The sequence below is a fragment of the Heterodontus francisci genome, chromosome 10 (assembly GCF_036365525.1).
Source record: "Heterodontus francisci isolate sHetFra1 chromosome 10, sHetFra1.hap1, whole genome shotgun sequence".
NCBI lineage: Eukaryota > Metazoa > Chordata > Chondrichthyes > Heterodontiformes > Heterodontidae > Heterodontus > Heterodontus francisci.
In genome coordinates, this window is record NC_090380.1 from 97,914,259 (window position 1) to 97,931,718 (window position 17,460).

The 17,460-nt window shown below is 42.7% G+C and overlaps 1 protein-coding gene across 1 annotated transcript in view; it reads right to left on the reverse strand.

Moving 5' to 3' along the window:
* Positions 1–5,159: 5,159 nt before the first annotated feature.
* The window catches only part of mrps6 (mitochondrial ribosomal protein S6), a 95,655-nt gene continuing 83,354 nt past the window's right edge, over positions 5,160–17,460 (reverse strand). Inside the window, exon 3 of the mRNA XM_068041124.1 lies at positions 5,160–5,441. Within this exon, the coding sequence (XP_067897225.1) occupies positions 5,258–5,441 (184 nt within the window). The 3' untranslated portion in view covers positions 5,160–5,257. The remainder of the gene's footprint in view (positions 5,442–17,460) is intronic.

Below are 17,460 nucleotides of genomic sequence, written 5' to 3' on the forward strand. Positions count from 1 at the left end.
ATAGCTCTCCAACTCGCACCTTCTCAGCTCAGCCATGCAAAGATGAAATTTTGGGTTGGAATCATAGAATGATAGAAATTTACAGCATGGAAGGAGGCCATTTGGCCCATGCCAACAACCAACCATCCAGCCCATTTCCACTTTCCAGCTCTGGGTCTGCAGCCTTGTAGTTTACAACACTTAGGTGCATATCCAAGTACTTTTTAAAAGTTATGAGGGTTGCTGCCTCTACCACCCTTTCAGGCAGTGAGATCCAGATCCCTCCGAACCGCCTCTAAACCTCCTACCCTAAATCTATGTCCCCCAGTTATGGGCCCCTCAACCAAGGGGAATGGGCCTTCCTATCCACTCTATCTAGACCCCTCAGAATTTTATACACTCCAATTAGGTCTCCCCTCAGCCTCCTCTGTTCCAAAGAAAACAACCCTGGTCTTTCCAATCTTTCCTCATAACTATAATTCTTCAGTCCAGGCAACATAAATCTACTCTGCAATAGAGAGAGTAAAATCATATCTTTCCTATGGTGCAGTGACCAGAACTGCACATAATATTCCAGCTGTGGCCTAACTAGTGTTTTGTACAGCTCCAGCATAACCTCCCAGCTCTTATTTTCTATACCTTGGCTGAAAAAGGAATGTATCCCATATGCCTTCTTGACCATCTGATCTACCTATCCAGCCACCTTCAGGGATCTGTGAACATGCACTTCAAGGTCCCTCTGTTCCTCTACGCTTCTCAAAATCCTACCATTTATTGTGTATACCCTTGCCTTGTTAGCCTTCCCAAACTCAATTTGCCACTGTTCCGCCCACCTGACTAATCCATTGATAGCTTCCTGCAGTCTACAGCTTTCTTCATTATCAACCACATGGCCAATTTTTTGAATCGCCTGCAAACTTCTTAATCATACTCCACTATATTCAAGTTCAAATCGATATATACCACAAAAAGCAAGGGACTTATACTGAGCCCTGTGGAACCCCGTTGGAAACAGCCAGTCACAAAACTACCATCAACCATTACCCTGAGCTTCCTGCTGAGCCACTTTAGGGTCCGATTTGCCACTTTACCTTGGATCCCATGGGCTTTTACATTAGTGACCAGTCTGCCTGTGGGACCTTATCAAAAGCCTTTCTAAAATCCATCTAGACTACATCAAATGCACTACCCTCATCAACCTTCCTTGTTACCTGCTCAAATTCAATGTTAGTCAGTCAGACACAGCCTGCCCTTAACAAATCTCTGCTAATTGTCTTTGATTAGTCTGTGTCTTTCTAAATGAAGAGTAATCTTCTCAGAATTTTTACAATAATTTTCTCACCACCGTTAGGCTGATTGACTCAGTCTAGCCCTTTTTCCCTTTTTAAACAATGGTACAATGTTAGCTGTCCTCCAGTCTTCTGGCACCATGCCTGCAGTCAGAGGATTGGAAAATGGTCACAGCCTCTGCTATTTCTTCCCTTGCTTTCCTCAACAGCCTAGGATACATTTCATCTGGGCCTGGGGATCTATCCACTTTCAATGATGTTAAACCCCTTAATAATTCCCCTCTCACTGTTAATTTCATCTAATATTTCACACTTCTCACTGATTGCAATGTCTGGATCATCCCTCTCCTTTGTGAAAACAGATACAAAGTATTCATTAAGAAACATACCAAGGTCCTCTGTCTCCACAGTTACCCTTATGGTCCCTAATAGGCCCTCTCTTAGTTACTCTCTTGCTTCTTATGCATTTATAAAAAATCTTTGGGTTTTCCTTAATTTTACTTCCCAATACCTTTTCATGCCCTCTCTTTGCTTTCCTCATTTCCTTTTTAATTTTACCCCTACATTTTTTATACTCCTCCAGGTTTTCTGCAGTATTGAACCCTCGGTATCAGTCATATGCTTCCCTTTTTCTCTTTATCCTCTCCAACAACCAGGGGGTTTTGGATTTGTTAATCACACCTTTTTCTTTAAAGGAACATACTTGCTCTGAACCCTCACTGTCTTTTCCTTAAATGCCTCCCACTGATCTTGCACTGATTTACCTTCAAGTGGGCTGGGAACACTACTAAAGCTAATCACATCTCAGCTTAGTAAAATTAGCTTTTCTCCAATTGAGAACCTTTATTCCTGGTCTCTCTTTGTCGTTTCAAATAACTACCCTAAATCTAACTGAATTATGATAACTTCCACCAAAGTGCTCCCCAACTCCCCTTTCACCTGCCCAGCTTAATTTCCTAAAACTAAGTATAGAACCGCCCCTCTCTTTATTTTATTTAGAGATACAGCACTGAAACAGGCCCTTCAGCCCACCAAGTCTGTGCCGACCCATTTATACTAACCCTGCAGTAATCCCATATTCCCTACCACCTACCTACACTAGGGGCAATTTACAATGGCCAATTTACCTATCAACCTGCAAGTCTTTGGCTGTGGGAGGAAACCAGAGCACCCAGCGAAAACCCACGCGGTCACAGGGGAACCTGCAAACTCCGTACAGGCAGTACCCAGAATCGAACCCGGGTCCCTGGAGCTGTGAGGCTGCGGTGCTAACCATTGCGCCGCTCTTGTTGGGCTTGCTATGTACTGGCTAAAACAATTCTCCTGAATTGTCACACTCACTCATGTACTGCAATTGAAAATACAGAACTGAAATTGAAGAGTTATAATAATTGACTTTTCCTTTAAAAGATGGACAATGTGCTTCAAAAATGGCCAAAGGTCAAACTATCTTACTGTCTGGCAAGGACAAAACGATACATTTTAAACTAAGAGGTGTCAACTACACCCATCCTGAACCTATCAAGAAACGGTTTTGAATTGAATAGGTTCTTCTGAAACAAAGGTATGAAGTAGCTACACCCTGAGTCACTGTCAGACCCAGGAAACATCATCACAAAAACCTGTCCAGCTGAGAGCAAGCCAGAAGAAGGTGGCTTTCTGCGAGTTCTACACTTCAACTTGTGCAGCAGAGAACTGAAAGTGATCCCGTCTTCAGACTGAAATTTCAACCAGAGAAATCTACTAACAACCCAGGCCTACAACTTCAAAAAGAGAAATTAACCTCAGAGAAGATTCAACAGGTTTACAGTGAACCCTGAAAACCTACCTCACTTCAAACCACTTACCCCCTTGCCTATCTATCTGTCTCCTTGCGTGCGCACGAGTTAATGCGTGGGTGGGTATGGTTTTGACCATTTCGCTGTTTATTTGACAAATAAAACACACATCCTCACCACATGGCTATAACAGCCTTTCACACTGAACTATCCAATATTAATATTTGGGTAGTTGAAATTCCCCACTATTACTGCACTTCTCAGAGATTTGCCTACTTATTTGCTCTTTATTTCCCTGACTGTTTAGAGTTCCAGTAGTGTGATTGACCCATTTTTGTTCTGCACTTCAACCCATATGGCCTCATTTGAGGAGACTTCTACCAACTCATCCATCCTCACAGCTATAATTGTTTATTTAAATCAATATTGCAACATCCCTTTTTAATCCCCCCTCTCCATCTCACCCGAAAAGCCTGGAACCAGGAATGTTGTGCTGCCATTCCTGCCTTTTTTCAGCCATGTCTCAGTAATAGCTATACCATACTCCCACGTATCACATCAATCTATGCTCTCAGCTCATTTGTCTTACCCCCTAGACTTTGTGCATTGAAGTATATATCATTTAGCACTGCCACACTCCCTTGTTATTTTTTTCTAGCCTTTGTTCCTTCTGCCTTCTAAACATGCTAATTTTCTACCTTCTATTTCCAACTTTTCTTCTCTCCCTTCCGAATCTGCTCTCAGGTTCCCTTCTCCTTGCCAAGTTAGTTTAAACCCTCCCAGCAAGGATATTGGTCCCAGCCCAGTTGAGGTGCAACCCATCTGATGGCTGCAGGTCCCACCTCCCCTAGAAACAGTCCCAATGTCACAGGAATCTGAAGACCTTGCTCCTGCACCATCTCTCCAGCCACATATTCAGCAGCTATATCTTCCTATTTCTGTACTCACTAGCATGTGACACTAGGAAAAATCCAGAGATTACTAACTTTAAGGTCCTGCTTTTTAATCTCTCCCCTAGCTCCCTAAACTCTGTCTTCATGACCTTTCTGCCTATGTCATTGATGCCAATATGCACCACAACCTCTGGCTGTTCATCCTCCCCCTTCAAAATATCCCGTAGCCACTCAGTGACATCCTTGCCCCTGACATCAGGGAGACAACATACCATCCGGGAATTAAGACTGTGGCTGCAGAAGCACCTGTCTGTTCCCCTCACTATCGAATCCCCTACCACTATTGTGCTTACGCTCTTCTTCCTCCCCCACCGTGCAGCTGAGCAGAACTGAATACTGGTTGGAGAGCGGGATGCACTCATGGGATCCCTGCCCTGTCTGCCTGTCCTCCTCGTCTTTCTGGCAATTACCCATTCCCTCATTGCCTGCATATTTTTAAAACTACGGGATGACCACCTGCAGAAAAATGCTGTCCGACACCCGAACCTTGAACTGCTCTAGCTGGCGACACTTACTGCACATGTGGTCATCTAGGCCACAAGAAGCATCTAGAATTTCCCACATGGCACAAGAGGTGTATTCCACAGGGCTGAAGTTCCCTGCCATGCCTTTACTTTCCAGACTACTATCTGGAAACACTTACCAGCTACTCACCACTCGGCTCCTTCCTTGGTTGGGACATCACTATAACTGTTTTGCAGATTTTGCTTTTGATGTTGGAGATTTCGCTGGAGACACTTTTGCCTGCTTTAACTCCTCGTGGCTGTGCTCAGACACCACCGAGGTGCACTGCTCCAGCTGCTGCCAGTGAGTCTCTGTAATATAAACACCTCCCTGTTCACCTATTAATGCCTCTAGACTTCAACTCTCAGGTCTTGCTGGCTCCCACTCACTCACTCAGACTGCTCCTTATTTGATAAAAAAAAAGACAAGAACAGCACCTCTTCCCTGACTGTGCCGAATTCCCTCACTCACCAAATTCCTCGAGTTAAGTACTCTGTCGAAGCAGTGCCCTGATGAGCTGCACTCTGTGCTACTTACTTCCAAAGGATCCCATGGAACTGTATCCTGACATGAAAGAGCACATATAGAGAACAGAACAAATATAATTTTAAAATTCAAAATGTTCCAGCTGGCAAAAATAAAAAAATACACACCAGAAATTTAAAACTTCTCATCTTTAATAAAAGTACCCTTTCAATACAGAATGCTTTGGTTATGTATTCTTTTAAATAGTTAATTGTCCTATGACATGAGATCATTTCCTTCTAGAATGCAATTTAACTTCATAGTTGGGTTGGATCATTCCTGGGCAGGTTTCATCAGTCTCTGGGGTGCGGTGTTTGAGTATTGTAGGTCTGATTACATCTATGTCACGTCCTAAATGATCCAACATTGTTGGGATAATGGTAGGAGGGGCATCAAAATCCACCAAAAAGTATCTGAAATAGACAAAATATCGTAAACAAACTCACTTTAAATAAATGACTATTTTTCAAATGACTACAACCTTTAACAACCCCATGAGATCTCTTGATAACTGAATGATGACCATACTCAACACAGAGTATAAAATATATACATGCTGTGAGTAAAGATCTCTTATACATTTGCCTCCCCAGTTCCAGAATGGTTTAGTGGGAAAATGCATTGAAAAGGTTTAACCTTAAATCCTCTTTCTGTGTGTTAATTAATTAACTTCAGTCAAGAAAATAGTGCAAAGTGCAACTGATTCTGTAAATCAAACAACACATTGAAAATTATCAGGTAAGCAAAATCTTGCTTTAAGAAATAAATCAATTTTAATCCCAATCTGCTATACACCCCACAGAAAATAGTGGCTCATTACCCAATTGCCTTTTTCATTAAGGCTATCCTGCAACTACCAGAGATACTGATCAGCACATAAGTGGCCGCAATATGGAAAGCCACATTTCTCCAGATAGAATGCCATGCTACTGTCCATAGCTCAAATATATTAAAAGAACTGATTTGCGCTTGTAGCTGTCAGACTGCAGTGCAAGGCAACCTAGGGGCCATGAATTTCACCAAAACTTACAAGCAGCAGATGTGTTTGGGCTGTAAACCTTTCAAGAGGAGAAGCATCACAAAAATTGGCAGTGCGGAAAGTCAGGTTGTCTTTATTTACGGCAGATGCATTAAAAACTGAAGCTGTACCTCAACAACCTATTATGACTAGAACTTTCAAAACTTCTACATTAAGCCTCACGATTGTGATTTCATGCATTTCCATTTGTTACTGGAGATTAGAACATTTAAAAACCATAGAATTTGGGCCACTTATTGCGGTTAAAAACACTTTTGGGAGGAAAAATGAGAAGAAACACACACTAAATTGTAAAACTTGAAAAGGAGTAGAGGAGCAGAGAGACTAGGGGTTTAGTTTCACAAGTGGAAAAAAGGTAATGTTAAACCTATATGCATAATTGGTTAGGCCACAGTTTAGATTACTTTGTCTGGCTTTGGGTGCCTTGCTTCCTGAAAGATATGAGAGTTATGATGAGGGTATCGAGATTTACTAACGAAAAACAGGAATAATTACAAGCAATGACCAGAGGGGGCTTCCAACTAGACAAGTGAAAGAAAAAAGATTAAATATAGATGTTCAAAATTAGTTGTGGAAGCAGATCCACAATGAGTGTTAAATTTAAGAAGGATATGAAGAAAGAGAAAAAGGACTAAATGGGTGGCTCCTTGAGAGCTGCGCAGGTGTAATGGGCCAAATAGCCGCCTCCTCTGCTGTAAAATTTTGAGAGAAATTAGTCTATGTCAGGCTAAATTTTAGGGCGTTCAGGGATGAATTTCAGATGGCAATATATTTCACACGATATGAAACGAGCAATGGGCCCTTATGGAACTCCACTCCTAAATATGGAAGAAACTGGCAAAATATGAATCACATACGCTCCTCTCAGTTCTTTCAGATCTACGTTGCCTAGCCAATTGTTCTTAAAGGGATCAGTGGAGGCTGCAGACATAAAGGCAAGTCTTTTTTTTAAAGCTTACTGTAGCATGGAGCCAGGAGCAACAGTCTGCTCACTCCCAGCCCCCAGGACAACAATTTTTTTTAAATGGGATGTGGTCGTCACTGGCAAGGCCAGCATTGCAGCCCACCCCTAATTGTCCTTGACAACTGAGTGGCTTATTAGGTAATTTCAGAGGGCAGTTAAGAGTCAACCACATTGCTGTAGGTCTGGAATTACATGTAGGCCAGACGAGGTAAGGATGGCAGATTGCCTTCCCTAAAGGACGTTAGTGAACCAAATGTTTTTTTTAAAAAAAACAACTGAGTGCTCCATCACTGAGACTAGTTTTCAATTCCAGATTTCTTAAATTAATTGAACTTAAAATCCACCAGCTGCCATGGTGGGATTTGAACCCATGTCCCCACTGGATTACTAGCTCAGTGACATTACCACTATACCTTCTCCCCTGCGAGCCAGCATCCAGTCAGCCATTTTTCCAGAAGGTGCTGACCAGCATGCTGCATCAGGATGCCCAAGTGGTATCCACAGCTCACTGGTTTTATGGAAATGAAGCCTGATGCCCACTTTGGAGTTAGTCATGGGCCAATGTCTGCAGGAGTGGGGAGCGCAGAGAGATTTGGAAACAGAGTACACTGTGGACCAAGTGCTAAGCCGGGAATTTGGTGCAAGTGCGATCTCTCTGGTAAGTATTTCTCAAGCTATATTTTAGATTAACAGTCAGACTCTGACTTAGAACTTTAAAAGTGCAAGCTGGTTAAGATGCCTCATTAACAGAAACTGCCTGGCAGTGGCAGTTAACTGTCAATCAGCTGAAAGCGGTTGCCTGAATATGGTTAATTACGGTAGCAGGCAGCAGTCTTAGCAGTTGTAACTTGGGGGAGAGTCCTTAGCTCTCTATAAAATTAGATAGTGTTTGCTAACGTACAGAGTGATCTGTGGATTGAGTGCCAGCTTGGTGTAAGTGGGAATTCAGTGCAGAGGGAGAAGGAGGTGCTGCTTCTTAATTCTTTTTGTTTTATCTCCAGTAGCTGGTCAGTGTTTCTACTTTTTTCTCCAAACTAGGAGACTGTAATTTGCTATTAGTTTAGCTAACTAAACTGGCTCCCAGACAAGCATTTCTGTGGTGTTTGCAGCTTGAGCAACTTTGGCTCAGAATGACTGAACTGGAGATATTGCGGGGCATCAGGGAGGGGGAGAGTTACCTGGACATTTTATTCCAGTGACACCCCTTATTGTTAAGTAAAACTTTAGAGTTAGTCAATAGTCAAGGAAAGGAGGGTGTGACTGCGAGTCGGGCAGATATGGGAATCCAGCATGTAGTGATGGAGGAGCCTGAGCCCTTGACTTTGACGAACAGGTACAAGGTGCTTGCTACCTGTGTGGATGAGAACAAGCAGTACAGGGTGGATGAGCAAACTGACCATGACATCTTGATGCAGGATGTCATTCAAATGGGGGGGGGGGGGAGCGAAAAGGAATGTGATAGTGATAGGGGACAGTATAATCAGGGGGATAGATGCTGTTCTCTGCAGCTGCGACCTGGAGCTCCAACGGTTGTGTTGCCTGCCCGGTGCCAGGGTTATGGATATGTCCTCACGGCTGGAGGCGACCTTGGAGTGGGAGGGGAAGGATTTAGTTATTGTGCTCTATGTAGGAACCAATAACATACATAGAACTAGGAATGATGTTCTGCTGAGAGAGTTTGAGGAGTTGGGGTCCAAATTACCTTTGAGGTTCTGCATTTTAATCATCTCCGGATTGTTACCCGAGCTACACGCCAATAGGCATAGGGTCAAACAGATTAGAGAATTAATCATGTGGTTCAAAGAGTGGTGTGGGAAGAAGGGGTTTTGACTCTTGGGGCACTGGCACCAGTACTTGGGAAAGAGGGGGCTGTTCTGTTGGGATGGGCTCCACTGGGCTGGGATCAGTATCCTGGCGAATTGTAGAACCAGGGCTGTAACAAAACTAACATGTGGGGTGGTGGGGAGGGTTCAAGTGAAGGTAGATTTAGAAATCCAAGAGAGAAAAGCCAGGACATTTGAACAGTGTAACAATGTGGGTAAAGACAAGCAGAGTGGGACAAGGTGGAACAGAGTGCATCACTGAATAAGGTCCCCCCCCAGAGAACAGTTAAAAAAAATTTTTTTTATTTATTTTTTTTTTTTTTACAGGACCTGTATCTAAATACGTGAATCATCCGCAATAAGATAGATGAACTAATAGCACAGAGAGAGATAAATGACTTAAATTTAATTGCCATTACAGAGACAAGGTTGGGAAATAAGTATTCCAGGGTACACAATTTTGAAAAGACAGAACAGTAAAGGAGTAATACCTCTGATGGCAAAGAATGACATAAGGCCAGTAGTGAGAAAAGATCTTGGCTCAGAGATCAGGAAGTAGAATCAGTATGAGTGGAGATTAGGAATAACAAAGGTCAGAAAATGCTGGTGGAACTAGTTTAGAGGCTCCCCAACAGTAGTTATACAGTTGGTTAGAGCATTAAGCAAGAAATTATTGGCACTTCTAACAAAGGCAATGTAATTCGTGGGGGACTTGAATCTTCCCATAGGCTGGACTAATCAAATTGTCAGACGTAGTATCTTGGAACAGACAGAGGCAGGAGGTGGTGTCATGGGAAATGAGGAAATGGCACAGACATTGAATAAATATTTTGTCTGTCTTCACAATAAGAGACAGAAGCTACATACCAGAAATAGACAGTAACCTAGGGGGCTAAAAAAAAGTGAGGAAATTAAGGTAATTGATATCAGCAGAGAAAAAGTACTGGAGACACTTAAGGGATTAAAATCCAACAAATCTCCAGGTCCTGCTGGCCTATATCCTAGGGTTCTAAAAGAGGCAGCTGCAGGGATAATGGATGGCTATGATTTTGCAAAATTTCCTAGATTCTAGAACAGTACAGCAGATCAGAAGTTAGCAAATGTAACACCTCTATTCAAGAAAGGAGGAAGAAAGAAAACAGCGAGTACAGGCCTGTTAGCCTGAGATCAGTCATCGGGAAAATACTGGAATCTATCATTAAGTCTTAACAATGCACTTAGAAAATCATAGTGTAATCAGATAAAGTCAACATGATTTTACAAAAGGGAAATCCTGTTTGACAAATTTATTAGAGTTTTTTTGAGGATGTAACTAAAGGTCGATAAAGGGGAACCAGTGGATGTAGTATACTTGGATTTCCAAAAGGCATTCAATAAGGTCCAAACAAAAAGGTTAATACACAAAATAAGGGCTTAAGGAGTTGGGGTAATAACATGGGCAGGGGATTGGGTAACAGACAGGAAGCAGAGAGTAGGGACAAATAGAGTATTTTCAAGTTGGCAGGCTGTAACTAGTGGAGTGTGATAAGGATCAGTGCTGGAACCTCTGCTATTTACAATCTACGTTAAAGACTTAAACGAAGAGACAGAGTAATTTAAGTTGATTTGCTGATGATACAAAGCTAGGTGGGAATGCAAGCTGTGAGAAGGACACAGAGGCTGCAAAGAGATATAGACAGGTTAAGTGACTGGGAAACAAGGTGGCAGATGGAGTATAATATGGGGAAGTATGAGATTATTCACTTTGGTAATAAGAATAGAAAAGCAAAATTTTTTTTTTTTTAAAAAGATATGAAACTTGTAAACATTGATGTTCAGAGGGACTTGGGTGTGCCTGTACAAGGAACATAGAAAGTTAGCATGCTGGTACAGCAAGGATTTCAGGAAGGCAAATGGCATGTTGGCCTTTATTGCAAGGGGATTGGAGTACAAGGATAAAAAGAGGTCTTGTACAGGGCTTTGAAACCACACCTGAGTACTGTGTGCAGTTTTGGTTTCCATATTTAAGGAAGGATATACTTGCATTGGAGGCAATACAGCAAAGGTTCACTAGATTGGTTCCTGGGATGACAGGGCTGTCCTATGATGAGGCTGAGTAAACTGGGTCTATATTCTCTGGAGTTAAGAATGAGAGGTGATCTCATTGAAACATACAAGACTCTGAAGGGGCTAGACACGGAGGTTGCTTCCTCTGACTGGGGAATCTAGAACACAGGAGCAGAGTCTCATGATATGGGGCTAATCATTTAGGACTGAGATGAGGAGAAATTTCTTCACTCAAAAGGTTGTGAATCTATGGAATTCTCTCCCCCAGAGGGTTGTGGCTGTTCCACTGTTGAGTATATTTAAGGCTGTAAAACAGATTTTTGGTCTCTAAGAATAGAGGGATATGGGGAATAGGCAGGAAAGTGGAGCTGAAGCAGAAGATCAATCATGATTGTACTGAATGGCAGAGCAGGCTAAATGGGCCGTAATGGTCTACTCCTGCTCCTATTTCTTACGCTCTTACGGAGACATGCGGACTACTTAGTGCTGATTTCTGGTGTGGAACTAGTTTCTTGGCCAAGGATGTGACTAAACATTTTGTAAAAGTGCACATCAAACAACTAGTAAATGAAATAGGTTCCACTGAAAAGAAATGAAATTGTGCCTGCCTGTTTGTGTGTAGCACCCAGAGTTTGCAAGTTGTTTCTCAAAGGTGTCAAGTCCATCTTATACCACTAGCTGGTTAAGGCATATTTTTATTCACGTAGAGTTGCTAAATGAACTGTAGTCAGAGAAAAAGTCAAATAGCTCACCAGTTTACCCCAATCAGAATGACTCTGCCAATAAAATCAATCAACATTACAAGTTCAGAACAGCAGCAAAGTAAAGACTCCTCTACTGATTATACTGCTGTTACTGTTCGGGGCATGCAGCGATAATGTACATTATAATTACATTCTTGTAATTATATGGCTGCACAGTTGCTTTAGGTTAAAATAATTAGCAACGAGGAGACAGGCATGATGCATGAAGTAGCTTTCTATATTGTAATTCACAATATGGGTTTACAAATAGCAAGATGAAAAGGATAAAAGGAAATCCAGGCTGCAAAGAGAAAACATACATTTACTATTTAGTACTTTTTTTTTTACAGAGTAATCTGTTACCGGTCACAATGTATTCCATGAAATTTATTCCCTATGGCAAATCTTCATTGTCTAATGACTAATTTTGCAGGCCTTGACAACAGTACAAAATGGATTTTTCCACACTGATTAGCAGTGTTGAGGAAATGAAAGACTTGAAAAATGAGTCAGGCAAAGCCTTTGCTGATTAATTTACATCTAGTACTCTTCCTCAGTTATTTCCTCAAACCAGTGAAACTTTCTGAACAGAATTCATTTCAGTCTTAGAAAGGTGCTGTGCAACCCTTGCTGTCGCCCAAAAACAGATCCTCAGCCTACATGCAAGATCAGATCTTTCAATACAGTTTTTTCTTTAAGTAATGTGCAAAGCCATGGAGATCATTCAGCTTTCATTAACCAGGATGATGGCTCAGAAGGGAAACTATTGTTATGAGGAGAGAACTGAGATACTGGCTGGGAACACTCGCAATAGTTGTGTAAAACCAGAAGTTCCCACTCACACTGTGCAGCAAAGTTCTATCCACTAGAAGAGCAGCAACATCAGGTCAGAGCAAAGCAATGAAAGGGGAGGGAGAAGGACCAGACACAATGGGCCAAATAGCCTTCTTCTGTGCCATAAATTTTCTTTGTTTCTATAAAACGATGTCATTCTAAATTAGAAGGGGAGAGCAGAATGACCGTGAACTTAGGGGAAGGAAAGCATCTTGTGAACTGGAGGGAAAGAGGGAGCAATGGGTACCAATGTGAACTGGAGGGCAGGGAATGATGGGTGCCAGTGTGAACTGGAGGGGTGGGGATTGGGAGATGGATGTCAGTCTGAACTGGAAGGGTTGCGAAATAAAAATGCATACATGACCTGGGAAGGCAGTAACTGCAGCATAATTAGAGGCCATTTGGAGTTCTGGAATGAACAGTATACTAGGGTGGGAGAATAACAGTGCAAAGAGTGCCAGTATAGCCTGGGAGAGAGAACGAAGAATGCCAGTATAGCCTGGGGAGGGGGGGTGGGAGTGGCGGTGAGGTGACAAGCTCATGGCTAACATGTTTTTCTATCTCTTACACAAAACCTTGTGAGAGCTTTTTAAAACTTAAATGAAACTGGACTTTGAGCAGCTCTTTCCTAAAAGACTGGCCAATGTCGGTGATGCTTGTGCTGGCACAAAACAAAGCAAATAGAGAGTTACCCCTCTGCTCTGAGAAAACTTGGATGGAACTGATCATTTGCCTCATTTTTTTCTTTTAAATTGGTAAAGCAGCAAATTCTAGGTGTTTTAAAAATGTAAAGATGTTGCTAATAATCTACAGGAACAAAAATAACAATGACTGGAGACATCTGGAATAAATGAATCAAATATTTGGACAGAAAGTGCAATTTCCATGTCGTGAAGTGATGCTGTTTATCAACACATCCAAAAGTCAAAGACCTGAAAGCAGTCACCTTGTACTTTCGCCCGAGTCTTGCAGGGTCTCACCCACCAAGAATGATGCAGATTCATTTCGCCATGACATTGATTTTTTTTTAACTGTTACTGGAGTAAAGAAAGAACTTGCTTTTTAAAAGAAAGCAACACCAGACTCTTGACTGGAAAGACATTTGCATATTTACAGACAGGGCTTAAAAGGGACAAAAGACCATTCCCTGATGCATTCAATCTTTTGATTACCAGACGTTGAAGGTGTAGGAGCAAATATTCCAGGTTGACTGCTAAGATGGCCGAATACACAAACATCAGTTTAATCACATGACCAACTGACTGTTGCAGGGTTTTTTTTAAAAAAACTTGCCACAGAGAATTTGAACTCCGAAAGCTGTTTGCTCCTGAACTGACAAGACCTCTCGTGGCTGGCTTGTCGCAGCCTCTCTTGTCTGCTTCCATCTCTTTCTCATGGAACTGAAGACTGCTGAAGGCATATGAACCCAAAGAGAGAAGAGTCTCCTACAGTGAACAAGGTTTCAGAAGAATACAAGGATTCACCAAGGGGGAGCTCACTGAACGGGAACCCCTAGACCTTTTTCTCACCTGGTCGTAACACCTGTAATACAGCAAATGTTCTACAGCTCAGGGACCAGGGTGTTAATCAGTGCTTCAAACCCTGACACACAAAGTTCCTACCGAGGGAAATAAGAGTGCAGGGACAGCAATTAAAAAAAAAGGATGACATTCCACAAGCCATGCACTTCACACAAAAAGCATATACTAGAAACATCATTGGTGAACTGCTTTAAACATATGGATGGTCTGCAGAAAATGGAGACCAACTGTAGGAGATGCCATCTGTTCGGAATGCAATACGATAGAAATTTGAAAAACAAAATGACAGGAAATTGAATCTAACAAAAACCAAGCCCCTACACAAGCAAAAGTGAGTGCAGAGGATATTACTGAATCAGTGATGTTGAATTGAGGTGAAGATGAAACTTTCAGTGGTACAGACCTTTCACTGGATGAGTTCAGAAAGACAATTGCAACTGTGCAAAACTTTGCCCAGACATTATCTGGAACTGAGGATCTTTTTAGATTGGTTAACAAGATAGACAGTGCACTGAGAAAAAGCATGAATAACCTGAAGCAGTGTATACTATATAGATTTCTATAAATTATAATAAAATCTTGGATTCAAATTGCTGGTTTATTTTTCTGCTGCAGCAAATCGCCAAACCCCACTATAGTGAACACCCTGATATCTTCTCTCGGTCCAAGCAGGGGTCATTATGATGAAGTTTGCCTGTATGTAAAGAGAGCTCCTTCGGCCAGAGACCAAGCTATTTTAAGCCAAGCTGGAGCAAGCTGTGATATGTCTGCTATTCCCTTAACAGAAAATCTGTCGCAGAAACCCATTTACTACTTCTAAGGGCATCAGTTATAAGGCACAGCATCAGGACCAACTACAAGGTCAGATCAGTGGGACCCAAGTAAGTTTAGCTCCCAATGGAAGGACAGTGGTGGTGAAGTCATATCCTGTAATCCCAATCTGTTCCATAATACCAACAGTTTAAAACTTTTGCTATGCATACTTTCAGTAAAATACAGCCTCAGGCCTGGCTTGACTGGTCTCTCTCAATATGGAGACTGACCAATGACTCCAGAATCTTACAATACCCTAGTTCTTTTTGTTTTTGGGCTTCTGATTGTACTTAAGTGCTACAAACTTCACAGTGCAGCCAACATAGACCAACATCAAGCCAGATGAATGTTATTTGTGCATCTTGCTACAGCAGTACGAGCTGCCTTGTAGTTTGATTGGTGATTTGGGTCTTTGCCATATCAGCAGCAACCATCCTAGCTTTCACAATTTCCTGTAGACTGAACCTTTCTAGATTGACGGTAACAGAACTCAACTGCAGAAAGACAACAGATATGACAGTTTGTTAACATTTCTGAAATTGACAGGAAACTAGAGATCACGAACAACAGAATGCAAGAGAAAAAAAAAAGTTTCTCTCCTTCTCAAACCAGAGCAGCTAATAATGTTCAATGATAAGCGGGGAGGAAGAAATAATTAATTAGAGATAATTCATGAGAGAATCCAGCTCTTCTGCACTGTGAAAGGGCAGATACATGGATGCTAGCCAGGAAGTTAGTTGCAATTCATTTGTATCTATTGTTAATTCCCATTTAAATTACCCATGTAAAGCACGAGAAATATGAATCACTTTTTTCCTAAAATGAGTAGGGATTTGATTGGATTTTATATGATTCCGTACAATAGACAGCAATGGAAATGGACGCAGGAAACTACTAACCTTAACTATGATAAAGACTTGGACATTTATTTACTTCACCCTTCTCTTCCTCTATCGTCATTTAGGTTTCCCCCATTCCTGCTCAAGGGCAACAATCAGAAGCCAATTCCAGCAGTCAAGTCTGAAAGTTACACGACTAAGTTTTAACCTCACCGACCCACTCGCAGCAGAGGATGGGGCGGGAGGAGAAGAGTGGCAGTGGGTCGGGAACCAGATTGAGAGAGAAGCAGGCTTTGCTCCGGATGTTTAAATCAGCCATGGCATTAGCATCCTGCTATGATTGGTTGGGAACACGGACCAAGTGTGGGCATGATGACAATCTACACTCGTCAATGGAAGGATTTCTATTTAAAGGGATCCCGGCAGGGGTCAGAATGGCTGCATTCTAGATTGACTCCTGAGGCTCAAGCACAAGAATGGAAGTGCAATGGGGGAAGGCTGCCCGCTGGTTCTCTGACTCATCATTGGAGGTCCTACCAGGGCCTGTGGGGGCCGGCAGAGAAGTATTGTTTCCTAAGGATGGGAGGAAGAAGTCAGCCTCTCGGACCAAACAGGCGTGGTTGGAAGTGACAGACAAAGTGAGCAGCAGCAGCATGGTGTCTCGTACCTGGATTCAGTGCCACAAGAGGTTCAATGACCTCCTGAGGGCTGGAAAGTTGAGCGGCATCCCACTTTCAAATGACAACCCTCACACTCTGACTTCCCCAGCATTCTCCTGCACAGCACTCCTCAGACCAATACACTTTTGCAGCTCCACTCATATCCTTACATGCCCATCTGAACAGCCAAAACTTAGCCTCATCTTATTGCCATCTCCACCAATTCTTCAGTCACCCTCCACCAAATGTTGCTATTCCACCCTCTCCACAATCCATTTCTCATGATCATAACTCTCTGCTTTCTCTCCTTGCAGAAGAGAGCACAGAACTCCAGGATGGGACAGAGGACCAGGGGTGCCCCTCTGGTGATAGCCACCCTGACCGCAGCAGAGAAGGAGGTCGTGGATATTGGCAGGGTATTGGAGTGCAAGGAATCCCTTTCAACTGACATACTGCTGACTGATCTGAGGGCTTGTCTGCCACATGTGCAGTCTGATTCCCTGTACATGTGGGAATCCGATCATGGCAGCAAATGAGTCTCTTCTGTGTCTGGCTGGTCTCATCAGTAGAAAAGTGGATGTAATTGATGGCCCTGGCAAACATGGCATTGGTCACCTGGGAGATGCACATGGGTAGCAGACTGTGAAGAGTGCAGATGTCTCCAGTAGATCCCTGGAAGGACCCCCAGGCAAAGGAATTCAGGCTGTGGTGATCTTGATGGCCACTGCCAGTGTGCGCGCACCTGGTTCACAGGGAAGGAGGTTTTGTTCCAGGGGTCTGCAGATGTCAGCAATGACCTGTTACGAAAAGCTGAGCCTCCTAAGGTACTGTTGTTCAGTCAAGAGTGGTGATCCTCTGCGCATCTAACCTCTGTTGGTGTTCTCAACTCCTTTGAGCTGGAGCTCTGTGCCCATCCAGAATGTTCTTTGGCAGGGCACGTGGCTGAGAAGGCAGCTGGTGTTCTTGTTCCTGCTGTGCTCCTCTTGTTCCTTACCTGAGGTCTGCGTTAGAGCTGCATAAGCTGTTACCATCCTGAAGTGAAGGAAGACAGCAGGGAAGTGCAGATTAAGGTGAGTAATGTCCAAGACAGTAGAAATGACTTCCAAAATGTTGGCAATCACCTCTAAAGCA